Below are 20,994 nucleotides of genomic sequence, written 5' to 3' on the forward strand. Positions count from 1 at the left end.
ATAATTCACTTCGCAAACTCAGCATAATGTAGAGTTTGCGTTGTTTCTGTTTGACTCTGTACTCAGCAGTTGTGGATGGAAATTCTGCCATTGTTTACTCGCTCTCCTGTTCAGTGGCGTGCACGTACAGACCTCTGGAGGGGCAGGGGAGAAGTGGGGTTACGAGGGCACCTAGATCAGACCAAAAGGGCGCTTTAGCGTCGGTGATTATTAAAAGGGCAGGGGCTCGAACCCTGTTGCACGCCACTGCTCAAGTCGTATGACTGACTTATTTCCTCACGGTCGAGGGTTGTAGTTTCGTAGTTAGTCAGAGAGTGCGGCAGGGCACCATGAAGCGGTGCAGTGTGGGAGCTTGTCATGCTACGTGGCTCTACTCATGGGTTGAAAGCGCCTCAGCCAGTGCGGGACTGGCAACATAATCCTAAAAACAGGTCACAAGCATCATGCTTACTACTTAGCAGCATAGCAGGTTCTTCTTATCAAGTAAATGCAGGCCTGAAGCAGAATCTTAATGTATTCCCACAGTGTAATCATCAGTGAAACCCAAAAAAGACTCATGGATTCGATGAATAAGTATTGCCACATCCCTTTTACACATGCATCTAACTTGGAATTTTTTAGTATTTAAATAGTTTAAACCCAGCTGAAATTCCTTTAAAAAGTGAATGTCATAGCACACGTACGTCTGCACGTCAAGATGTGTTAAAGATCGCTTCATCTGGAAAGCATCTACGGTGTAGCCTACTACAAACATCTTATAGACGTCTCTTAAGATGTCAGTTTTACATACATTATAAAACATAAACGTCTTAAAGACATTTTCTAAACGTCTATTTGACATCTGATAGTAAACGTCCTACAGACGTATTAGAAACATTAAAAAATACATCTTGCAGATGTAAATGCAGCTGATAAATAGACTTCTCTGTGATGTAAGTTTGCTATCAGGGCGTCGGGACCATTGAATGAGGGTGGGACAGGACCCACCCACTTTTGAAGACCAATGATATCAGGGATAATTCCTACATTGTTTTTAACTTTCAAAATCAATCTATTACTAATTGTTTCGATGCAATTAGTCAATTAGCAATTAGTTTTTTCTCTGTCAGAAACTGTGGTTGATCAACTTTAATTAACCTATAAGTAAACGTGACTCTCTTTTCAGCCACAAGAGAGCGCTGTTCTCAAGTCACTAACTTTGTACATTTTTCCAAAGCTGGCCAAGTGTTTAAAAACGATCCAAGTGACTTGAGGCATATATATATATATATATTATATATATGAAAAAAATAGTTTAAAAGATTATAATAATGAAAAGAGGAAGGGCATGTAAAGGAAATAGACATTTGGTCGGGACAGATGAGTCACTGTTGTCATGACTTCACAACAGTGCCCTCCTGTTGATGGTTGTCAGTCACATTATAAGCAGTGAATAACTGGGACTCTATTCAACTTAAGAATTCTAAGTAACAATAGTAATTACTGTAATGTGCAAAAGGGAAGTCAGTGTGACGTGATCCTTCCTTCGTTGATGGTTGTCAGTCACATTATAAGCAGTGAATAACTGGGACTGTATTCAACTTAAGAATTCTAAGTAACAATAGTAATTACTGTAATGTGCAAAAGGGAAGTCAGTGTGACGTGATCCTTCCTTTTACTGAATGAACAGTACAACGTTTAATGTAGTTTTGCCTCAAATATAAATCACTGGGAGGGTTCTCACAGTTTTCTCACAGATGTTACACTACTGCCACAGTACTGGAGCCCTGTGAGTGCTATACATAAAGGCCTTCCTAGAGCCTAGGCAATGTTCCCAGCTGTTCCCCCTGACGATTGCTCCACACAACTTTACTTTAAATAGCTTCATGTGTTCTGTTTCCTCAAAAATGTTGAGTATCAGAATAAGAGCACACATTTACCAGTGAACTACATATTTATAGTAGGCTAGTACTCTCCCCTTCCCGTCATATGTAGAGAAAACTGGAATGACTTGTGGGAACTAAATATAAACACTGATTACGGAATTTGATTACACAAGCTGGCAAAAGTACAGTGGCAGTCTGTTTCTCAACTGCTTTTTTGTTTGTTTTGGTGTAATTCATAACTGGGCTAATCTTGTGCAATGGACCATTTTTGTTGTTAATATAACTAATAGCCTACCAAACAAAAGCCTATAAAGAAATAATCTTTTTATTTCATTTTCAGAAAGGCAATTTTAGACTTCTTTTAGAGCATTTAAATAAAGTGATAAATTTTTTAAACTGCATTTAAAGGCCCTATTTCAACAATATTTGTTGATATTCTGTCATTGTTAATCTACTACAATTGAAATGTAAAGATTAATTGAATGAATATTAGATAAGAAACATGTTCTCCAATGTGAAATAAAAAAGTCAAATAAAAAGCGGCAGCTGTGGTTGTGAAAATGTTTATATTTTCACTTAAAAATATAACTATATTTTACTATATGCCTTTTTAAATATTGATTTCATGCTTTTGTACAATATTTTACAGTACAATTAATTAAAGTGTAATTCTTAATTGTTAAATTATAATTTTCTTAAAATATAGTAGCATTTTTCACGGTTTTTATTGTAACATTTTACATAGTTTTTGTGCTAAAATTATTAACATTTTTATATTGTACAAATGCCATGAAAAAAGAATATTCTTCTCATGACACATGTACAATGCATGCACCGTCATGCGGAAAGAACAATCAGTGCTTATTTCTAAACATTATCTCAGAAAATGAGAGAGTTGCATGTTGTTCCTCGTTCCTCATTCCCAAACCAGCATCACTGATGAGCTTCATAGCAGTCTGCCAATGAAACATCTCGTTTACTACGTAATGTCCTTCAGGAGAAAGACAAGTGATGAAATATTTAAAGTTATTGTTGAAATTTTAAATAACAATGGTCATGTTCATGAAGTGTGAAGTGTAGGTACTTCCCAGGTGACATAAAACATTTAAATGCTGAACTTGTAGAGATGAAATCATCTGAACTAAGCAATAGTGGTCTCACCCTGTGTCCCCCTCATCATCAATAAAACAGATATGATAAAATACACAAACTCGTACTCATACTTTACAAGTCTTGTAAAGCAAGAAAACTCCAAAACTTGAGTTACAGTCGATATTCCATAACCTAATATAATCACATCAGTAATGATGTATAATGATGATTATGATAACACTCCTTTATTTAGACTTACAGTTAAAATGTTTGATTGAATTGGGGGGGGGATATAATATTAAGCCATCAAATATTGTGTATCAGTGGTATAAAGAGCTGTAAATTTAAAAAGTTTTAAAAGAAAATGTCAAAAACTCTTAATCCTCTGAGGTACATAGTTTCATATTTTTCTCAATATAACTTTTTTTAAATTTGATTAATAATCAATAGAGGTACAATTTATAAGAAATATATTATTGTTATTATTAAATATTATATATATATATATATACACTTGCAAATAAATAACTGCATAATGTAATTGATGCCACTCTATAAAACTTCCCTGTGCGGAAATGTATTGGCATCTATCGTGGAGCGTTAGAGTACTGTCATAAGGCAATTTCTTGTAAAAAGTCTGTTAGACAAAGCTGAACTCAAAAGAGGTCGCTTATAGTGAGCTTTATTAATGAATTCTTCGGTAAGTTCATCTTTGCGTCAGAACAGTCTCCCTCAGCGCGTCCTGAGCGCAGCGGATAAAGTTGGGCGAATGGGCGTTCACTAGCCGTCCGTATGACATAATCTCAAAAGGGAATTCTCGGTCAGTCCCCTATAAAACCGGCTGTTCTCTCCAATGCTGTAGTCACTGAGAGCACAGCCGCTGCTATCAAACACAGGACGTCTCGAAAACGGTCTATTTCTACCGCCATGTCTTCATACGCGTCTTCAGACTCTCGTCGCGTCAAATTCGGCACGGCGCACCGCAAGAAAGCCTCGCCGAACATCTTCGAGAACGTCAACCAGGACGCCCTGGTGAAACTCTTCGAGAAAGCCGGAGACCTGAAGGCGGCGGAGAGAGCCAGGAGCATCCTCGCGCTGCACCAGGATCCTGAGGGCATTTCCAGAGCGCTCATGGCTCTTCAGCAGGACAAGGACACATTTATGCTCATTACCGGACTGACGCGCCAGTCGCTGAAGTTTCGTTGAAGGAAGTTTTCGTTGGGAAGCTGTGCAGAGGTGTGCACAGAGAAAGAAACCGTGATCACTTATGCTGGAGGCTGGTGTTCCTCAAGGCTTTGTGCTGAACTTGTGATGGTTTCCTTCCAGAGTCATGTTGGTGTGCTCTGAAAATACAGAGAGAGGAGACTGAACTGATCCAGCGCTAGAAAAGTTGAGCTTGAAGACACCTGAGCATTGATGCTTCTTAACACCATGGAGAACACTTGAAATATATACTGATGCCACGGGTGAAATTTGCTTATGAAGAGGTTCGGTATTTATTGACTGAATTGCCATGTTACAGTCTGCTTTAAAAAAAAAACAATAGTAATAAATGTATTGTCATGATTATTCCTTTTTCTTAAAATGTGTTTCCCTTGCCAGTCACTCAATGAGTTAACACTGTCAAACAACAAACGTGAAATATTAATGTAATAAACATTGCTGAAGCTAGCATTTAGGGCTTTAAAAAAAAAACAATAGTAATAAATGTATTGTCATGATTATTCCTTTTTCTTAAAATGTGTTTCCCTTGCCAGTCACTCAATGAGTTAACACTGTCAAACAACAAACGTGTGAAATATTAATGTAATAAACATTGCTGAAGCTAGCATTTAGTGAATGAATGTCTGCAGGGTGGTTTCAAAATAGATTTCAGCTCCATCTGTTAAATTCAGAGTTGACAAAACAGCCATATTTTGTATACACTGTAGGCACATGCTTTAAATGCTTGTGCATGTGCTTTTATGGTGTTGTTAATGTACCAACTTAAAATAAAGAAAATTATGTGAGGGGGGAAAATATAAACCTAAAGGAAATATATACAAAATACTAATTATGCTATTTGCTTTGGGGGGCTTAAGCCCCTGATCTTGAAGATGGAACATGTTTTACTTCCCAAATAAAATGTTTAGAAACATTTAATTTGTTTCTCAAGTGTTAGAAATCCATGAAGAAAAACAGTCTGCGCTGCTGGCTGTATAGATTAGGCTACCGCTTACAATGCGACATAGACGAAAAAATCGGTCTGTGCGATCAATAAATTTAGTATAGCACGCATGCGATTCAATTTTGCGCTGTGTGAGCCTGTTTACAAATCTGTTGTCAAACAAAGAGAACATTTAATGACATGTTTTTTTTTTTGTCCAAATTCACTTAACATCAGTCGAGCGTTTGAAATAACTTTCTGACATGGTTTCATATCAGAGAATGAGGCAGAAATCATACTATTATAGTATTCAATACGGTGATAGAAAGCAATTAACATGCATTATAAATATACTTTATTTTTATTTTTAAAAAACGCCCGAGGTGGCTTGAAGAACACAGATAAACCATATAATGTCGCAAACGTATGTTTATTGTATATGTTTCATCATGTAAAACGTCTCTAAATGTATTTAATTCAGTCACAGCAATAGCTGGATATATTAGGGATTTATAAAACTTTGTCAATATAAGGGATTTCCTGGAGCGTCATGAGTTCTATTACTTCAGTGAGGACGCCCTCCGGATACCAGTATGAACGAAACAGACATTACAATATGTGTGTATTCACTACTGTTCACACAACTCCTTAGTTGGATAAAAATAGGAAAGCTAACACTTTTCTCCAAAAGAAATTGGAAGTAAACATCCATATCCATACGTTTTTCTCCGGTGTAGAGAAGTAGGGGAGACTGGGGTTGTAACATTTTTGACATTTCTGTCTGTATCTTGGAGTTCTTGTAAATCAGTGTGTTCAAATTGTGATTCAAACTAGTCACAAGTGCCTGCTATTAAATGGCGTAGCTGTTATCTTTGCAGCATAACACAGAAAATGCATGGTTTAGTTTCAAACACAAGGAGTGAAATGTTACAATTCACCTCATATAGTCCGGGTTAGTTGTAACATACCCTGGGGTAAGATGTAACATTATGCAATAAGGATTATGAGGAAAAAAAAAAAAAGAAGGATTTTGGAAGCTTTTGCGCAAATGTGCACCAGCTCCAACAACTGAACACTGTGTGTGTGTGTGTGTGTGTGTTTAATAATGTTTGTTAATGTCAGTCATAGTAATTGGCCATAATACAATTGAACTTGAACACTTGAACTTTGAGAGATGCCCCTCAGTTTGTCTTTCTTTTCCAAGACCTAGGCATACTGAAAATCAAAGTAAACACATTAATTAAAAAAAATAGCTTGGGGTAGGTTATAACATGTTTCATTGCTGTTACAACTAACCCAGTGTCTTGTAGCCATAAAAAAGTGAATTAGCTTTAGAATTAGATTTGTAACTTGTTCCTTATTTGAGAAATTGCGTCTGACCCGTGTTACAGCCATCCCCGGTCTCCCCCTACAGCAGTTTTTTTTCTTTCTGTGGATGCATATGATTTCCTGACAAAAATTAAGAGAGTACTGTCACAGATTTTTTTTTAAATCATAATAATTTAATATTGTATAATAAAATCTTAGACATTTCTAACGATTGATTGTTATGGCTCCCTGCATGTTAACAGGTCACCCTGCAGTTTTCTGTAAAATAAACTTTTTCTCTAAAATACAATGATGTAATAATTATTACAGTTATCCTTTAATACTCTGTTTTGTATATTATAGTGAAACTGTTATTACAATAGTGATATTTCTTAGTTTGTTTAATGTTTTTATATAGTAATAATAGAACATTAATGTCCTGAACTGCAATACTGGTGGTTGTTTTTCAAGATGGTAACATGTTTTATTCTTGTGATACAATTGTGTAGCCTGCATGTGCTACAAATCTTTCAAACTCTGTAGCACCAGTGCTATTTGCAAAAATAAAGTTAGTGTCACCTTACATTTTCATTCCACTAAACGCAGCTTTGAAGCCCTCGTTTTCTGTTTATATCACCAGATCGTGATCTTGATTGAATCACCCACAATCTGATTCCTAAATTACAATGATTCTGCTAGACTAAAGACTGTGAACTTGTTACATACTGCTGTCTCTGCTGTCATCACTGTTGTACAATTATCAAAGTATTAATACACACTAAAAATGCTGGGTTGTTTTAACCCATCCTTAAATGATTTTAGCAAATGGCTGCAATATAACAAAGAGTGAAAAATTTAAGGGGGTCTGAATACTTTCCGTACCCACTGTATCTTCAGACCCTAGCAACGCCCCTGGTTGAAGTATTTCAATCTAAATGAATAGTGACTTGCCGCTGAAATATCGCTAATGTGGCCTTGCCTTTACATGCAATTTTAGGGTCATATATGTGATGTCATCATTTTAATTAAATAACGAGAAACTTAAATGAAATGATCTCCCTGACTTCAAGTGTACTGTATATCTTAAGGCCAGTTCACACCAAGAACAAACTAAATAGCGTCCACACCAATGGACGATAACGTTTCTGTTCAGCTTTGTCCTCTGCCCCTTTAAAAGCTTGGATTCTGATTGGCTGTCAATGTTTTTTTCATTCATCGGATCGTTCTGAAACGATATCTTTAGCTGTGGTGGGGACTTCCGATTCTCAGACATATTGGTTCTTTAATAATGAATAAAGTGCAGTCAAGGTATTGGCCTATATAAAACAACCTTTAGTGTAAATATGTTCCAGGCAGGAAGTCGTTTCACTTTACACTTTCTTTTAATACATGTTTTTCATGAAGCGTGTAAATTAGTCAATAAGACATGTTGGATATTTGCACTTAAATATAATAACACCTCTTTTCCCCACCATTAAAATATCATGTGCCTATACACTGTTCAAAAGACTTCATATTCATTCATGCACTGTAGGCATCAGAAATATGTTTTAGAAAAAGTATGGTTCTGAACCACTGCCGATATGGCTTAAATCCAGTTTAAACATCGAACAATAGTCTTGTAGGCCCTGAGAGCTAGTATTGTTTTATGGTGAGTAAACTATTTGATGCTAGAAATCTTTTCAGCCAATCATTCACATTAAATGAGCAGAGTCCCAGCAGATGTCACAGAACTAATCGTGTTTTTTCTCTGAGATGAGTGTTTTCTGATGTTGATGGTGTTATCCATAAGCAACAGTCAGATACTTCTAGTTTAATCCAGTTTTCACGTGCTTTTAAATGTAGATGTCAATATGGATCAGAAATATGACATTGTTTTAGCAAAGTATTAAATAACGTATGATAAGTTTTAATCCAGTTTCAAGAAGACTGTTGGTAGTGATAGTGTGGCCCTTCTCACATGCTTTATTTTATGACACAAAAGCAAAACAATTTAACCAAAAATATGTTTAAGTACCAAAACTATTGTTTACCACTGGACTGTCTCTATAATGACGTTAAAAGTGCAGATTTTCTTTGTCTCTAGAGGTATTATTACTAAAATGGCTGTTTATTTATTGTCATCTAATCCAACTGTCTACCCTCATTTAATCTGACTCAAAATACTCTCAAATTACGTTTTGTTTTTACAGACCCAACCACATTAAAGTGTTTTGAAGCGAAGTAAGCTGAAAGTAGACTTTTCAGGTATTCTCAAAAACACCAGTCAGGTGGCAGCAAGGTGGCACCAGCGGAGGTGCGACAGACAGCAATGCCTTGCAGTTCTTAAAGGGATAGTTCACGCAAAAATAAAAATTCTGTCATTAATTACTCACCCTCATGTCGTTCCAAACCCGTAAAACCTCCGTTCATCTTCAGAACACAAATTAAGATATTTTTGATGCATTCTGACAGCTCTCTGACCCTCCCATAGACAGCAAGGGTACTACCACGATCAACGTCCAGAAACGTAGCAAGGAGATCGGTAAAATAATCCATGTGATATCAGGGGCTCAACCGTAATATTACGAAGTTACAAGAATACTTTTTGTGCGCAAAAGAAGAAAAAAACCGACTTTATTCAACAATTTGTCTCCTCTGCGTCACCCAATGCGACATTTTGGAGAGTATCCACTTAACGCAAACAGCGTATGTTGTTCTGTATCAGCCGCACCACACGGATACATTGTTTTCGTTCAAATCAAAGCACAAACAACGTAGAAAACGGCACAGTGCTTGCTGTGCTACTGATAATTGTATTTAAATTTATACATGTAGTATATGTATATATTTAATAATAATGATTAATTAAATTACATATATTTAACAAGTTACATTTATTCATATTATTATTATTATATTGTTGTTTTGCTGGGTATTTTTCTTCTTGTTGCATTAATTCTACAGATTCTCACAGATTCCAGATTAAACCAGTTGTGGATTGATGAGAAAGGGGAACTTACAGTTCAACTAGAGTTGTCATACTTCATCTTTTTATCAATCTGTGGGCAGCACTGTGTGTCAGTGTGAGTCACCGTGACCCTTCCAGTGAATCAAGAATAAACACAAGGATACAAACACCCCCGCAGCTCTCTGAACAATCACATTCATTTAAAGTAACTGTATTTCATGGTTAATTGCATTTTCATTAGACTGACATAATCATATTACGTAATGAACTTACAACTGACAAGAGTGTGTACTGTGTGAAGATGAATAATTCAGATGGGATCTCTGGCTGTCCTGAATACCTCTCAGGGCTAAATTCTTCCTCGGAAATCGAATGTCAGCCCACGGTGCATGTGAACATCTGTTAGTACGTACAGTAAGATGGAAAAATGCCCCAAAGATAGACTTTCTAGGAATATTATTCTCTTGGTCCTGTCTAAATGACTTTTATGGAACAAAACGGCAGAAACTATATATTCGGTTCATTCTTGATAACGGTTTAGTGAGCTTCTTGGAATGGTATTGCCTGTGTAAGACTTGAAGAACCTCCGACACGTTGATCTTCTGAGACACAGACAATACAAACACAGTGTATTAACATAGAGACATCTGCTTCCACATCTCACTGAGAGAAGATCTTTCACATTTCACTTCACAAGTGATATTCACAATCATATTTGGTATCATTTGAATAGTCTCTGTGCGACTGGTACAATGGTCTCAATCTTACAAGAAGTAGACTAAAAGGTAATACAGATCCAAGAGTTCAGAGATATGTTGCTTACTGTAGAGGGTGTGCCATTCCCCGGTGTCTTTCATGCAAATTAACACCTGTCCCCAAATAGTGTAAACTCTCCACGTTTAGGCCTTAATCAATGCAAATCCCAATTGTTAGTTCCTGTCTCCATTTGGGGGATGCTTGTCTTGGTCTGGGTACTGGGTAAATGTTGCAAGAAGATCGGGGCGCTTCTGTAGCCAGATGAGCCCGTAGTGTGGAGTGTGTCCATACACTTAGAAAGGGAATAAAGAAAAGAATAATACATTAGAAATGGACAAACAACCAATTTGCATTTCAATTTGCATTTCGATGTCATAATAAAATAGTCAGATTAGAGTTTAATAGAAATTAAATTACTTTGCACACCACCATTGGATACATTGGATGGATGAATATAGTATGATCAAAATAAAGAATACCAGGTGTAAAGTCCACTCAATAGGCCCATACACCTGGTATTCTTTATTTTGATCATACTATATTCATTTGCAGTGCTTTTTAAACTGAAGTAGATTTCAAGCTTCTTAAACCTGGCATCTTGTGGTAAAAGTGTCCCTCCCTCATGTATACTGTCAGCGAGGATCTCTATAGGTCACAGCATGCCGTGATAAACCGTGAAATCTGTGTTGTGCATTCTGCTGTTTATAGTTCAGTCTCAAGATATTTCCTGCAAGCTCATTTAACTGGTAGCTGGAATGCTGTCTTCTTGAGGTTATTCTGTGCCATTTGTATCTTCTTCTGTATACAAACATGTTTTTGATCTATTATAATAGACAAATAATATAATAGACATTTTCAATATTTTTTGAAAATGTAAAGCGATGCACATGTTGAAGTGGGGCACCACATTTTAAAAAGGTCAAAATCACAATAAATATTATAGAGACAATATAAAATTGGTCCTGTTGACAAAACGGAGGGAAACTAGTGTTTTAAAGTCAGAAAACCTCTAGGTTTTATGTTGTCTGTAAAAATAGCTTTCCAGTGGCCTTCCAGTATTTTCTTATAGTCTGATATAATGTATACTTTTCAAAATGCTGCTGAGGTTGAACCATGTTCAGTCGTCTTGAAGCATACAGTATATCTGGTTTGATATTAGACTCATGTTAGTTTGTAAATGATTCGTTTAGTACAGTCAATGGTGATTAGTACAGTCAAGAAAAATAGATCTGGCTGGTTCATTCAGCAGAGTTGGCTCTATATCAAGATCATTTTGTGCATTCTGTACAAATTTATGCACATGACTCCACCTTATGGACAGTAAAGGATTTGCACCTTTTGTATTTTCAGTGTAGGTTTTTTTTTTAATGAACCAAAACCACTTTTTTTCATTGAGAACCGTCTGTCCGGCCATTGAATTGTAATTCTTTCAAATATCACTGACTTCAAAAGGATAGTTCGCAAAAATTTTAAATTCTGTCATCATTTACTCATCATCACATCCTTCCAAAACTGTATAACTTTGTGTGTGTGTGTGTGTGTGCGTGTGGAACACAAAAGAAGACATTTTGAAGAATGTTGGTAATCATGAATGTTGTTGTTTTTGACCATTGCCTTCCATTGTATGGATGAAAAACCATCAAGACATTTCTCAGAATAGTTTCTTTTATATTCCACAGAAGAAAGAAGGGGATACACATTTGGAACGACTTAAGGGAAATTAATTTTGGGGTGAACTATCCCTTTAACTATGTGGAAAAGTATTTTATTTAACCGTCCGCTTGTCCATCAGTCGTAATGAGCAAATGGTTTCAGTCCTCCATGAGTTTAGTTGAGCTTTTGAATCGACTCGGAGCCAGTGAATACCACAGCCCTCAAACCCCGACATATGGAAGAATTTTACCCTCAAAGAACTCCGGTAATGAGTAAAAACAAACAAGTTTACAAGCGTGCCCTCGAAGCTCTATAACGAATGACACTGGATGACTATCACGGCCTATTTAGTGGCTTGTTTTTACCAGTGCAATTTGCAATGGTCAAATTGAAGGAGGCAGCTAGTTCATCTCAAGAAATAACAAGCCAGACAGACTTGCAAAGGCAGCAGAACATCATACAACATGCATCCTTTGGTTTTATCTGGTAGATATAATGAAAATGTGGTGTATTGTGCTTGATGATGCTGGTCTTACTGTCGGTATGAGGAAATCCATCACACACTGATACTGAGTGAGCAGTTTAATTGAGATTACAGATACTTTCAGAAAATGTGCTCCACAAATTCAATTTCTAATTCATATGACAGAACAATGTTGGCTTCTGGCACATGACATTTTGTCGTCCAAAACCCTCTCTATATGCTATTATTTAAAGGCAAATGTGCTGAATACATTATCAATGGCCCTTGCTGTGCTATTTGCATTCATTTAAATAATCAATCATGATATTGCAGAGATGCATAATGAGCTGAACCCACAGAAATACGGACTCACAGCTGCAGTTGCGCTTTATATCTTTGCTACAGAACAACTTAACCAAACCGCCGTGTTTAAACTGGCTTATTTTGTTAACTAAAGCTGCATTTTAATATTGCGCCACCTTAATTCCATGTTTTAAGATTTCAGTAACTGTATGACTTTCTCAAAGCATGGTGAAACCTGCTAAAATGGAGATTTCGAGAAACATTTTCAGTACATCAGGGAACAGTCATCAAGAGAAACTCCTCCGGGCCCTTCAGAGATCCAGCCACTCACTGTCTGTTGGGAATCACTTGCAATCCATTTCATTTCTAAAGGCTGTCTTACATTGTTCCTTTTATCTTTAAAGCCCCGTGGGTCCTCTTGCAATGCACATCATTTCAGCAGAATGAAAAACACTAAGAAAAAGGCCTTTGGGAGACACTGAGATGTGATTTATGGGGATAGCTTTGTGTTCTGTTGTTTGCTTCTCATTCCAGTACTAAAACAACAGTGGCACTTGCTAAATAAGTGTGAGTTAGTATTGTGACACAGTAAGTCAGGCATTCATATTGATAGTGTTTGAAGCTGCATGCTACTATAACATAAAGAAAACAGAACTACTAATCGTATTTGTGTCAGAATTGTTTTTATGTCATTTATAAGGGATTCAATTTTAATTATAAATAATGCTAGCATCTTAGCTTCATTTTAAAAAGTCATAATTTTGGGGATAATTAGATTATTTGGGCTTTTTAAAATGGAAACACAAAGCTTGTGTGCACAAACGGAAATCAGTGTTCAGTCCTTTGTGAAAAGCACTCAAATGACCCCAATTTCAGCAAAGTACACCATGATAGCAGAATATAAATTTTTCATCTCAGTAATGCTTCCTTATAGTTAACACTTGGGTTTCTTGCTTCTACAGTCATTGCAAGAGATAGTTCATTTTCTGTCTATTCATACAGCAGCTAATGTAGAAAAAGTGTTTGCTGAACATTTAGAATGACACGTCACTAGAAAGTCTTGTTGAAGTTATGAAATTGCTTTTGTTAGTATGCCGATTAAATTCAGCTTCAAAATGTTGACAAAGTCTCATTTCAATATCATTCGAGAGCAGTTCCCTCAGACTGTACTGTATGTACAAAATTAAAAAAAACAAGGAAATGCATACATATTTAGTGGACTACAGAGAAAAACAACATTTGAATGACATTTTCACTCTAATACAAAATGTTCAGATCTTACACACACAAATTCAAATACATTTAAATTAAAATATGAATACAATAACAATCAAAATATTTGAATCACACCACATTAAAATAAGAAAGCCATGAGTGTGTCCAGTTGACATGCCTTAAATATATACATTAAAGTGTTCAGGGATGTAATTTTTTCTTTTCTTTTATCTACAAATTTAGCTAAATGCACTGGTCCATAATCCATTATCACAGTCCAGGTCTCTGTCTGCACTGGTAGTGTCCATATCACTGTCACAACACAATGAATCAAGAGAATATGAACTGACATCACTGTCATGACTTCCACAGACTGATCCTCAAATAGTTTCAGGAGTAGAGATGAAATAGAGGAGCTCCATCATTTAAGTTCATTTGTTCTTCAAGCTGTGAGGGAAAGCAAACAAAACAAAAATACCATTTCAGTGTGCAAGAAAGTGCTAAAATAGTAATATATTATTGTGAAACCTTACACTTTAATTATTCAGTTTATGTGTTTTAGTGCATTGTTAAGGAGGACCACATTCACAATGTGACATTCGGACTAGCATGTAAGTTAGTTCAAGTTATTGTGCATTTGTGGCATTTTGTGAAGATATAAGTTATACTACACAACCTTTATGTTGTGTATATATCTGATTAATCTGCGTAGGATGTGTTTGTTTGAGAGAATTAACCCACTACATTTTTTGTACGTAGCAGGTTTTTTTGTCGTATTATCTGCTTATGCCCCACTTCCGGTTATGTTTAGCAGTGGCACTTCATGCTTGCTTTATTATTTGTTTTTCATTTTCATATGACTCACATTGAACAAACTGTTCATTGCTTTTCATCTTGCTATGTTGTTGTTTTTTTTCAACAGTGAGTTTTATGTGCTTTGTAGTTTAAGCAAATCCAAAAACACTTCATCAATGATCCTTTTCATAAGTAATTTCATTAACACTGATTGGAAGTGTGTGTGATGAGTGACCCGAACAGAACTCCAGCAGTGACACTCGTTGCTCTTTTATTGATCCGTCATTGATTTTCCAATTCCGGTGTTTGTCACAAACTGGCAGCAAACGCTCAATTGAGCCGAATCCAAAAGATTCGGACACCGGCATCCAGACAGACTTGTAACTCTTTGCACTCTGTCAAATGACTGGTTTCAATGTGTTTTTGAGGTTAATGAAGTGGGGACTCAAACTGGAACAACACAAAAAGCATGAAATGCACAGTAGGTGGCTGACGACCAAATCCCCTGCTCTGCTTGGAAACGTTGGTGGAGGTGAGGAGTTCAAAGGGAGTGTCTAAGTACCCATGACTAAACAGACTTACTGAACGTATGTCAAGTTCTCATTTCATGCCCTGAGTGCTTGAAAGCTTTCTAAGTGCTCACTTTCCCAGCCCTACTCAAATGGAATGCTTAATAAATGTAACATCGATGATAACTTAATACACAGTGCAACCCTTTATTTGTAAATAAAATATTGTAACAGTTGACATTAGAGGTGTTTTGTTTGTGAAGAAATCGTATAAGTGAACCCAAGCGTTCTGTGAAGGATCATTGTTTGGACCTTCTCAATGATCCTGAGTCTGAATGAGACACAAAATGAAAACGAGTAAACCATTTTTTGAACTGGGATCAGCTGACAGACTGAATTAGGTATAGTTTTTTCTGTTTGACATTCAAGGTATAGGTGGAAGAAACATCCATGTGTGGATATCACCAGTGGATCCTCTGCAGTGAATGGGTGCCGTCAGAATGAGAGTGCAAAAGGCTGATAAAAACATCACAATAATCCACACGACTCCAGTCCATCAATTGTGAAGTCCATCTTGTGAGGAAAAAAATTGTGTTTATAAAAAAACAAAGACAAGCTAAAATATGAGTCCTCTATAATGTTGCTTCCTCCAGTGGAAAAAGTCATTTTGTCTGAATCGGGAGAGAAATATACACAGATCAAGCACCGTTTACAAGCAAAAACAACAAGTATGTCAGTGGATTTTTATGTGAGAGGACAACAGGGGATGGACTTTTACTGGAGGAAGCATTATTAAAGATTATGGACTCATATTTTAGCCAGAAGCGATGGTTTAAAGTGAATGATTAACGCCTTAATGATGGATTTGCTTCTTATTAACATGCAGCTTTTCACTTCAAAGATGGAATGAAGTTGTGTGGATTGCTTGTGGGTTACTGTGATGTTTTTATCAGCTGTTTGGACTCTCATTCTGACGGCACCCATTCACTGGAGAGGATCCATTAGTAAGCAAGTGATGTAATGCAAAATTTCTCCAAATCTGTTTTGATGGAGAAACAAACATCTGCAATCTACATCTGGGATGACTTAAGTTGAGGGTGAGTACATTTTCAGCCATTTTTGGGTGAACTATTCCTTTAAAACATCAGCTCCGGTAATGTCTCAGCCTCAGGGTCCCCTGCGTTGAGGGTCGTCCTTGTGTGTGCTCATTGCAGCCTCTTCTTGTGCATGCTTATGAACAGATCTCATGATGAGAGGGTGGAATAATCCACTGCATGCAACTCTGTGACAGCTTGGACACGCCTGGCGGTTCCCATCATGCTTCTCACGTTCCTTCTCCTTCATCCCTGCCTAATTAACATTCCATGCAGCCCAACACACTATGCTATGACCTTGCCTGCTCCCCCGCTGCAGCCTCCGCATGGAAACTGTGGTGTATACGGTACCGTGAGGACATGGTCCAGTCAGGCAGAATATTGATTCAGAGCAGATATTGATCGCATATACCTCCATTAACTTCACTCACATGAACACGATGCAAGTTAACACCTCGTGCCTGCTGTTATGAGTGCTGCTTTTGCACAGTTTCGTTCAGTGGACCTTTCTGAATTGCTACACCAGTATGTGGCTACCAGCAAGTGTCTTATTGAGTATTATGAGTGGTTACATTTCTGATTGACTTGGTTGGTGAATGATTCAATGACTCTTATTATGCTTTATTAAAATTACCGTTTTGTGTAGAAATGTACTTTCTACCACATTATCATTATGTGACTCGCTGCTGGTTTACCTTTGATTCTGGTCTTTTTTTTGTCTCCAAATGAAATGCAGTGGCTGATACTCACTTGTTCTGGTGTTTGGAGCCCTGCAGATGTGCGTGGTATTGTGCCACAGAGTTGAGCGTAACACTGCAGACCTCACATGTGTGACTCCGCTTCAGGCCTAAGAGCACATATAAATATAAACACATCTATTAGACTAGAACTAACTATGTTGTTTCCAACAGCAACTGCCCTCAAAATCTTATAAGTGTAAATATAATGCCCTATTTAGACAAACACCTACAGACAGCTAGAACCCTAAGCATTTGACCATCTCTTCACTGTACATGAATTACATGGATAAACGAGCATATAGCCTGAGCACAGCATATTGCTATTCTTTCTCAAGCAAAAAAATAAATAAATAACATAATGGTGAACATGTCTAGGCCATTTTTTCATTCTAAAATCAAAAGAAGAATTTTTTTTATTGGATTTTGTGTAAAGAAAAATAAAGGGCTACTTTAAGGACCATTTAAGGCAAAAAAAAAAGTTACATTTAGCTGTCTGATAATTTTTTATATTTATATTTAATTAATACATATGACTGCAAGATATATGTAGTATATCAGTATTTAGTACTTCAGTATTTGCTGTGCTGCCTTACAGATACAGTATATATACACTGTGAATAAATTGCATATATTTATCTTAATATATTGCAGTAATTAGAATCACCACTGAGACTAAAGAGAATTACAAAAAAAAATACTATATTAAAATCTTAAATGTTATTATATTTAAATTTGTGTACATTTTATTAAATTGTTTGGCAACACTTTACAATAAGGTTCCATTAGTTAATGTTAGTTGATGTATTAACTAATGTGAACAAACAATGAACAATAAATTTATTACACCATTTATTAATCTTTGTTAATGTTAGTTAATGAAAATACAGTTGTTCATTGTTAGTTCATGTTAATTCACAGTGCATTAACTAATGTTAGCAAGCACAACTTTTGATTTTAATAATGCATTAGTAAATGCTGAAATTAACATGCACTAAGATTAATAAATGCGCTATAAGTATTGTGCATGCTTAGTTCATGTTAACTAATGAACCTTATTGTAAAGTATTACCAAATTTTTATGTAAAATTATCCTTAAAATATGTACAAAGAAATTATAAAAAAATGCTAATCAATTGGACATTTTTTATTATATTAATATAAATTGTACTATTTTTTTTTTGTCTAAAATGATCCTTAAAATGTGTACATGCTAATGAGAATTACCAAAAAGAAAACAGAAAACAAATGCTAATAGTCCTACAAATAGGTGTAACTTTCTTTATGCTTTTCTTTATGCAAAATATAATATTAAAGTAATAATCAAATATAAAATGCTTTCTTTTGATTTTTGGAGTAAATTATGACTTGGACTAGTTTTTGTGTCATTCACTCATATATAACGCCCTGAAATGCAGTCCTCCCTGCATTGAAATCAAATATATATGCCTCCTTCACACACAAACATAAGCTTATGTCCACATATGACTCATATATTCAAAGAGCATGTCTGTTCGTGCAACCATCTAACACGTGATGTGATTTACTACGGGGACATGGGTGGTGTTAAATGACCCTTACATATGCCACAAATCAAGCACCACCTCTGTTTAAACTAGATACTTTGTTATCCCAGTATCCGGGCAATCAGGCCAGATAATGAATGGAGGCTCATCTAGAAGCCTCATCAATAACATTTACCACGGATCTATATTCAATCAGAGCTGTAGATTACGTTGGCTTCATCTTAGCAACCACAGCACGGCAGCTTTTCTTTGGCATTGTGCACATTCAATGATTAAAAACACATAACAGAAGGGGCCGTGAAACACCCTGATAAGTCGTATCCTCCCACAGCTCCGTCTTCCTACACCAAATCTGTTCTCCACCTCTAACTAGGACAGACCAGTAAATTATAAGCTTGTGTGAAGCTTGGAAAATCAGCCGCTGACTTCCTGTTAGGTGGGAAGTCTGATGAAAATGCTATAAAATGGAATTTGATTACTGCTGAACATTGATTTGGAGTGCCGCTGTTAGCACCACTAACTTTTTTTTATTTAACGATAGACCAGCGTTAACACAGACGATTGCTAATAAGCAGAAATAGCATGTCAAATACTATTCTACGTTCGTTGTCATAGAAGACTAATATTATTATCTCACAAGCACAACACAAAAATAGAGTGTGTTCCATCCAGTGAGTGCTTGTACTATTATTGGCAAGTGAAGGCTTAATGAAAACTGCAGCAATGAGTCATATTTATGAGTCACAAGCGTGACGTGAGGGACAGGACACTTTTCAATCTGAATCTAAATCCAACATTTGTCCAAACGGCAGCTGGTACACACCTCCCACGAAGTGCTTTCTCATCCCTCCATGCGTCAAACCTCACCAACAAGGTGTCTTTGTTGTCTGCAACCTCCATCAGTCGGTTTGTTTGGTGAGCAAAGATCTTGCGCTCGGGGAGGCTCTTTGTTGGTCCATTAATTACCTATTGATAACAGCCTTGAACGAAAGCTCTTTAGCTAGCTGCTGAATAATGCAAAACTTTAATGAAATGTCTGCTTGCGAAAAGACTCTAAGACCATTAAAATGCCTCTACTGAGGCCTGTAAAACAGAGGATGGTCAATGCTAAAATGATATCTGTGCTTAAACGATGGCATTTACGACGGGGTTATTTATTACCACAAACTGATGAAAACAAACATTGTTACAATTGAATGCACTGTTTTAAAGGGACAGTTCACCCAAAAATGAAACACTGTCATTATTTGCTCACCCTCATGTCGTTCCAAACCAGTAAAAGTTTCATTCTTCTGCAGAACACAAAAAAAGTCACCCTTGTAAAAATACACCCTTGTGACATACAAGCTTTTAAGCTCTTTTAAGCTTAGAATGGTCATTGAGACTAATGAGAATGACAAAAACATGCTTAATTAAAAACAAAAAACTAAAAGGTGTAATTTTCTTTATGCAAAATAAATGTAATATTAAAATAGTTTCATTTGATTTCTGGTCAAATATAACCTGGCCTTGTTTTCATGACATTTGTTCATATTCAATGCCCTGAAATGCCAGTGTGCATGCTCCAATAAACAGATTATGCATGAAACCAAATATGTGAACCTGGATCACAAAACCAGTCATAAGGGTCTTTTTTTTTTTTTATTGAAATATTTGGCTGAGATACAACTGTTTGAAAATCTGGAATCTGAGGATGCAAAAAAATCTAAATATTGAGAAAATCACCTTTAAAGTTGTCCAAATGAAGTTCTTAGCAATGCATATTACTAATGATAATAAATTTTTGATATATTTACGGTAGGAAATTTACTAAATATCTTCATGGAACATGATCTTTACTTAATATCCTAATGATTTTTGGCATAAAGAGAAAATTGATAATTTTGACCCATACTATCTATTGTTGGTTATTGCTACAAATATACCCGTGCGACTTATGACTGGTTTTGTGCTCCAGGGTCACATGTTTGTTCCAACTTTCATTGTTCCAACACAAAACCCTTGTATGTGAAATACAATTAAAGCTTTAAGCTTAAAAAAGAATGCAAAAGTTTTGTAAAAGTGGTGCATACAACCATATTCCAAGTCTTCTGAAGTCAAACGAAGCTTTGTGTGATGAGCAGAATGACATTTTGAAAATTTTACGGAAAATTCTGATCAATCAGGTCCTAGCCAGTGAAAGAATAATTTATAGTGGTGAACCAAATCAAATGATTCACTCATAAGATCCAACTCAAACAATCTGTTCACTAAGCCGGGGTTTTTTAAATAATGACTTCTTTTCATTGCATCATTTTTAAACCTTAAAACCATTGTGTTCCACAGAACAAAGTCAAACACTGTATGTGTTTTGAACAACGCAAGAATCAGTAAATTATGACAATCACTTTTAATTAATGTTTGGGTGAACTATCCCTTTAAATCTATGTTTTGCCTGTTCCTCTCAAAACATACCATTCAATTCATCTCCATCCTCCAGACTTTTTCCCAGCTGTGCGAGGAGGTTAGCTTGGGCTGCATTTTTTTTGTGCTTCTTGCCGTCGTAGTGCTGTCTGGCCATGCCGGGGTTGTTGAACCAGGCC

At 36.2% G+C, this 20,994-nt stretch overlaps 1 protein-coding gene and 1 pseudogene across 1 annotated transcript; one reads left to right on the forward strand and one right to left on the reverse strand.

The window, feature by feature from the left end:
• The first annotated feature begins 3,717 nt into the window (after positions 1-3,717).
• LOC107586209 (protein C8orf4 homolog) lies at positions 3,718-4,573 on the forward strand. Its single transcript, XM_016273474.1, has one exon. The coding sequence runs from the start codon at positions 3,885-3,887 to the stop codon at positions 4,161-4,163; it is 279 nt and encodes a 92-aa protein (XP_016128960.1). The 5' UTR covers positions 3,718-3,884; the 3' UTR covers positions 4,164-4,573.
• An 8,732-nt stretch (positions 4,574-13,305) lies between these two features.
• LOC107586210 (zinc finger matrin-type protein 4-like) overlaps positions 13,306-20,994 on the reverse strand; it is a 30,555-nt pseudogene continuing 22,866 nt past the window's right edge.

The sequence above is a fragment of the Sinocyclocheilus grahami genome, unplaced genomic scaffold (genome assembly GCF_001515645.1).
Source record: "Sinocyclocheilus grahami isolate Dianchi unplaced genomic scaffold, SAMN03320097.WGS_v1.1 scaffold78.1, whole genome shotgun sequence".
In the NCBI taxonomy this organism is placed as follows: Eukaryota; Metazoa; Chordata; class Actinopteri; order Cypriniformes; family Cyprinidae; genus Sinocyclocheilus; species Sinocyclocheilus grahami.

Excerpts from the sequence above, each read along its gene's own strand:
- LOC107586209 (XM_016273474.1), top strand. The coding sequence starts at position 3,885 with ATGTCTTCATACGCGTCTTCAGACTCTCGTCGCGTCAAATTCGGCACG.